Raw genomic sequence first — 6,396 nt, 5'->3', positions numbered from 1 at the left:
GTTCATTTTGATCCCTTAACCTATAAAAGATCCATATTGAACCTCAACTCTTCAAAACATACAATTTTAGTCATTTTCTTTTAATTAGCGATAGAAAAATTAAAAACCAATCACTAAATTTGTCGCTAATTAAAAAAAAAACTAACTTAATACATTTTAAAGAGATAAAAGACTAATCAATATTTTTTAAATTAAAAGAATAAAATAAACCTCAAAATTAATATACGAGAAAAAAATATTAAACTTTTATAAATCAATAACTTTAAAAAAAACATCTAATTCAAACTGAAAATTTTATCTAAAATATTATCCTAATCAAACAATTAAAATATAACAACACACAAATTAAAGAAAACTATGCAGCTTACATAAAATTCATATTAACCTAGCTATGAAAAAAAAGGTCAAGATTTCAAAACCAAATCTAAATGTTGGAACAAGTATCTATCTCATCCAACTTGTTTCAACCAACTTCATCCTCCACACACCCAACTTACACCTAGATTTTGTAATCATTATTCATTCACATGTATTTCTTTCCCCTAACTTAATTATTTTAACTAACTTCAATAATTGACCATAATTTATTTTTTTTTATAAAAAAAACCTTAAAAATTGACATCCATATACTTCCTTAACCTTAGTTTTTACAAATTGATTAATGTATTCATCTTTCTCACCATGTTCTTGTTTGTTTTTTTACAACTAAAACATGTCCTAGTTGTTAATTTTCATTGTCTTTTCTATTTCTGTATTTTTCTGTAATCTAAGATATTTTTTCTCTGAAATCTAAATCTAACAAAATTCAAAAAAAATGTTCATTTTTCACCTCATATAACCAACAAAACAAAAAGCCACGTGTCAAGAGACCCACAATGCCACGTGTCCTTAACCGATGAAGATGAAGTTCCTTAACGTGTGGTCATCACATTCTACTATGTTCCTTCTTACGTTACTATGCCTTGTTACATTTCTCAATTCATTCAGATATTTTCACAAAATTACAAAAGACATGTAACAATAAATAAACCAATTAACCAAACACTTTTTTTTTATTTTCTTCATTAGTTTGTTCCGACATTTTCATCAACATGGCTACAACAATTGTGAAGCTTCATGTTTTTCCAGAGTGTAATTTGAACCAGCACAAGCTTAGAAAGGGATTTGGTAGTAGTTCTTCATCTGGGGTGTTTGGTTTTGGCCATAATTTTGATGGGTTGTCTTTGAAAAAGTGTAGGGCTTTCAAAGGTGAAGATGGTGGTGACAGAAAGTTTAGAAATTTGAAGAAAAATGAAGTGAAAGTTGAAAGGAAAAATGGGTTTTGGAGTTCTTTCAGGAATGTTTTGTTGGGGAAGTCCATGAGGAGTTATAAGTTGGATGAGGATGAGTATCGTCAAGCTGTTGTTAGGGTTGATGAGGTTCTATCTAAGGTGAGTTTTTTTATGTTTGTTTTGTTCTATTAATCTTGAATCTGTTTGGATAATAGTTTACTTAAGTGCTTATATATAAGTTGTTTCTATAATAGATATTAAAGATTCAATCTTTTGTCATATAATTTATAGTGAAATAAGTTGAAAACAGTTTAGGAAATAAGTTGAAAGTTGAAACCAATAAGTGCTTATCTTGTCTAAATAAGCTCTAGTTAAGCTCTAGATAAGTTCAATTAAGTCAATTCAAATAGCCCTTGTTGTGTTATTTTCTTTTTTATCATCTTGTGTTGTGTTGAATGTTGAATTTTTAACTATGTGTTTATCTGTTTGTGAAAACAAGATTGCTATTCAAATTGGAAGATATATTGTGACCATGATGAGCACTGGTGTCATCCTTGCAATTGGATTTCAGATGTCAGGTTAGTTAACTTTCTTAATTAAAAATGTGTATATGAAGTTTGCAAATCCTAGTTCAACTGGCCGAAGCTGATATTGACCGATTGGACCTTATCATCACGGTTCGAACCTTGATATTCACTGATGTGTGTGTGTGTGTGAGTTTCTAGTAGCTATTACCACTTCGTCTACAGACAAAAAAAAAAAAAAAGTGTATATGAAAATATTTGTACTTATAGTTCATATGGATATGGAATTAATATTTTTGGAAAATTTGTGAAGGTGGAGATAGTCAGATGGATGCACTGATATGGTATAGTTGGCTTGGAGGAGTTATCATTGGGACAATGATAGGTGCTAATTGGGTGTTGGATGATTATTGTCGGGAAGGTCCGCGTAATGTTGTCATAACTGGAAGGTACTTCAACTCAATGTTATTATTCTAGAAATTCATTTCCATCATTTTTTTGCTATTGAATAAGCCTATGCAATGCATTCAATATACACAATTATCAACGCGGTGATGAGTTGTGATGGATCCATGCGGAAAATCATTTTACACTGACAGTGCATGCCAATTAAAGTCTAGTTTGATAACATCTAAAATTTTCTTTCATAACAATGTTTGTTGCATCTTTATATTGTTTGTGCAGTACACGGGGATTAGGTAAAGCCTTGGCGCGGGAGTTTCTTCTTTCGGGTGATCGTGTTATAGTTACATCTCGAAGGTGGTATTATAAACTTTTAGTACATTTTATAGAGAAAGAATCAAATAATATATTTTGTTGCTCACATTCTTGAATTTTGTGAAGGCAGCCCCGAGTCGGTGCAAGCAACTGTCAAAGAGCTTGAGGAAAACCTTAAGGAAGGCATTGCCAATGCAGTTGGTTCATCTTTGACAAAGCTTTCTCAAGCAAAAGTAGTAGGCATTGCTTGTGATGTTTGCGAGACTAATGATGTTCAAAGATTGGCTAACTTTGCACTTAGTGAGTTCGGTTATATTGACATTTGGGTAAGTATAATGATTCTTGCTATTAAACATCATTAAGATAGTTTTTGCCACATAATGAAGCACAGACACCGACACTGGACACAATAATCTAATCTTTAGTATTGTTTTTTGTTCAAATTACTTAACAGATAAACAATGCTGGAACCAATAAAGGTTTTAGACCCTTGCTTCAATTTAGCGATGAAGATATTAAACAGGTATATTTGTTAATGACTATTTTCTTTTTAAAAGTTCGTTAAGTTCGAATTTGGTTCATTCTGTCTAAGAATGAGATGTTGTAGAAGTTCTTTTCATGAATAATCATTTTTCCATCTTCATCCTTAACGAGAAAAGTTTCTATTTCTGTAGATTGTGTCAACAAATTTGGTCGGTTCTATCCTTTGTACCCGAGAAGCCATGCGTATTATGAGAAACCAAGCCAAGCCAGGCCACATATTTAATATGGACGGTGCAGGTTCTGGAGGCTCTAGCACTCCTCTGACAGCTGTGTGAGTTATTCTCTTGAGAACAGTAGTTTCTTATCTCATGGGAGGATGTTAATAAAGCCACTGAGCTTTTTTCGACTTTAGGGCTCATGTACTTTTTCATTTGATGTGTAGCTATGGTTCGACAAAGTGTGGTCTAAGGCAATTTCATGGATCACTATTGAAAGAGTGCAAGCGATCGAAAGTAGGTGTCCATACAGCATCTCCAGGCATGGTTCTCACAGAACTTCTTTTAAGGTACTTTTCTATTTGCAAAGTTATTTTGTTGTTTTGCATGAATCCCTTTCCGAAATCTTCTTGTGTTGGAAGTTTCAGTTTCAACTTCTTTTTCTGTCTTCAAATAATGCTTTCAGCTCTTCGTGACCGTGTTCATAACGAATAGCATTCTTGTGTTTGTATTTATGTTTGTGTGTGTCTCGCAGTGGCTCGACTGTTCAAAACAAGCAAATGTTTAACATTATATGTGAGCTTCCTGAAACCGTTGCTAGAACGCTAGTTCCACGGATGCGAGTTGTTAAGGGAACAGGCAAGGCCATCAGTTACTTGACTCCTCCAAGAATCTTACTTGCCTTGGTCACTGCTTGGTTACGGCGTGGCCGCTGGTTTGATGACGAGGTATGTAACGATTGTTATTCTAAGAACTAACCTTGCACATTCATATAAATGCTCGTCTGTAAACATATTACGAAGCACAAACTCTTAATACACACCCCTGCGTCCAAGACTAGACATCTGGAACGTGGACATAAATTGTGGGTGGTTCGATAGCAGAAACCTGATAGCAGGTGGTCCAATAGATCATACACCGGACTCTGATTTCATGTTAAGAAATGTGGTTGGGCTTAACTCAACCATACAACACGGGCTTGTAAGGTGATGATTGCCCTCACTTATAAACACATGTTTCAAGCTATATATTGTCTGATGTGAGGCTCTTAACAATGTATGTTCTGTCCGGTTGATTTGGGTTACTATTCTAACATATACATATATATTTCAGGGAAAAGCATTATATGCAGCCGAAGCCGACCGACTCAGAAACTGGGCCGAGAATCGCGCACGATTCTCCTTCACCGACGCAATGGAAATGTACACAGAAAACACTTGGTTATCAGTCTTCTCACTTTCAGTTGTTTGTGCTTTCATAATTCTTTCTAGCACTGCCAGCAATTTGCCCGGTACATAATATCTTGATGATGCAAACTTGAAAGTGCAAAGTGCTTAAATTGGAGAGGCATGCAATTCATGCCTCAATTCATCAAAACAAAGTAGAATGAACCTAAACCATAAAACAAGGTGGATCATTTTTTCCAACATGTCCACCTAGACTCCTTCAAACAGTTATCTTTTGACAAATTTTTTTTAGTTGTTTTGTAATCCTTTGTGGTATGTGTATTGTGTAAGATTCATGTATAGGCTTCTATGTAATCAAGCATTCCCCATTGTGATGCTTATAGTCATAATACCAAGTTATGTGCTATGTAATGTATAGATTTCATTAAATTTGTAGACTGTAATATGATCTCATTTTCATGCTTTGATGTTAGTGTTTATGTTAAGGCATTACATGTGCTATGACATGTGATTGTTTCACATAACAGATCATATGAAGCATGTGCATTTGAAAGGTTGCATTTCCGTTCTAGGACCCTTTATGTCTTCAACCCTTTATGTCTTCATGTAATTTAATATTATGTTTATACATTTGCGTGATCCGAGTGGCATTTTCCGGAATTCGCTCTTGCAATGACAAAAGTATGTGTCTTGGTGGAACATGACGTTTTGTCAAATCAACAATATAATGTTGCTCATTTGCATTTAGTCGATCTACAAGCGAATGACCTTCAAATCTATCTGGTAAGTCATGGCTGTGAAGTCCACATTTTACATCAATCTTCCATCTAGAACCATCTTTTAATGGTGTTGACCTAATTTTGAAAGACAACCTCATTTCTTACTAGCACTTTGTGTTTCACTATTTCCTTAGTATTTTTCACCTCTAGCACAACCAAATATTAATTTGTCAATCCTTCCTCTCTTGCCTGTTTTGGTATCTAAATGAGTTATTATAATCATAGTTTTATTCCTGATTTCAACTTTCCTAATCCATCTTGTCGTCTCTTCTCGTATAGCAAATCTTTGTGTTGTTGAAAATATTTTAGTGGTATATATACATGTATGATTTTTATCACATATCATCAAAGAAATATCCATATCTGTTAACTATAAATTTTAAAAAATTAATAAATGAAAAAAATTGCGTATAGGAATTCTTATCATAAAGAAATTCGGTTGGCAAATAAATCATCGCCGAAAAACATGGATGAATGTTTTTTAGTTAATAGTATAACGAACTAGAAAATACAGAGAGAAGTTATCCGATTAAAAATTGTGAACCGAATTTCTACAAAGCAAGTTATCCTATGTGTGCAAAAAGTGAATTGAAATTAATTTAGCAAAGTTATCTGGTTTAGAACCTTAACCTATCAAAATTTTGTAGTAAGCTATCCGGTGTGTGCAAAAAAGTGAGTGCCGGAATTAATTTAGCAAAATTATCCAATTTAGAACCTAAATATATTGAAATTTTGCGGTGTAATATATTCGGTGTATGCAAAAAATGAATTGGAATTAATTTAGCAAAGTTATCTGATTTAGAATCTTAAATATTGAAATTCTACGGTGTAAATTATCCGGTTCACATGAGTGGGATTACACAATTATCAATTTTGGATGTCTCACATAAATGATAAAAAATAAAAAATAAAAATCAAATTAAAAAAAGGTAAATTTTAAATATTTTTAAAATTATTGTAGTAGGAGGATAAGTGTGTAGGAGAATGAGATAAATTTTCCAAAAACGAAATTGATTCTTCAACAATGTGACTCTATGACTTGACTCTAAAGTACCATTGACGTTTGTTTCCACAATGGATTAGGTAGTAAAATCATTGATCCATACTCATCTTAGGGTTCCATTCTGTCCCCAGAAAAAAGAGACCCTACACAGAGTGTTAATTTCTTTGAGCTATAAAATTAAAAGAACTCAATGCTAAAAGACTATACCCATTAAATT

At 33.1% G+C, this 6,396-nt stretch overlaps 1 protein-coding gene across 1 annotated transcript; it reads left to right on the top strand.

The window, feature by feature from the left end:
• Positions 1-969: 969 nt before the first annotated feature.
• LOC131637303 (probable chlorophyll(ide) b reductase NYC1, chloroplastic) lies at positions 970-4,856 on the top strand. The gene is made up of 10 exons (XM_058907887.1): positions 970-1,430; positions 1,771-1,849; positions 2,109-2,244; positions 2,480-2,554; positions 2,643-2,838; positions 2,967-3,035; positions 3,187-3,326; positions 3,438-3,560; positions 3,746-3,938; positions 4,324-4,856. Exons 1-10 carry the CDS (start codon positions 1,092-1,094, stop codon positions 4,507-4,509), a joined length of 1,536 nt encoding a protein of 511 aa, XP_058763870.1. The 5' UTR covers positions 970-1,091; the 3' UTR covers positions 4,510-4,856.
• Positions 4,857-6,396: the final 1,540 nt, after the last annotated feature.

Source organism: Vicia villosa, unplaced genomic scaffold, assembly GCF_029867415.1.
Source record: "Vicia villosa cultivar HV-30 ecotype Madison, WI unplaced genomic scaffold, Vvil1.0 ctg.001966F_1_1, whole genome shotgun sequence".
Lineage (NCBI taxonomy): Eukaryota > Viridiplantae > Streptophyta > Magnoliopsida > Fabales > Fabaceae > Vicia > Vicia villosa.
This window is presented reverse-complemented; position numbering and strand designations above follow the sequence as displayed.

Coding starts and splice junctions, on each gene's coding strand:
- LOC131637303 (XM_058907887.1), top strand. CDS start 1,092: ATGGCTACAACAATTGTGAAGCTTCATGTTTTTCCAGAGTGTAATTTG. Junction 2,245..2,479: donor AATGTTGTCATAACTGGAAG/GTACTTCAACTC, acceptor TTGTTTGTGCAG/TACACGGGGATTAGGTAAAG. Junction 3,327..3,437: donor AGCACTCCTCTGACAGCTGT/GTGAGTTATTCT, acceptor TTTGATGTGTAG/CTATGGTTCGACAAAGTGTG.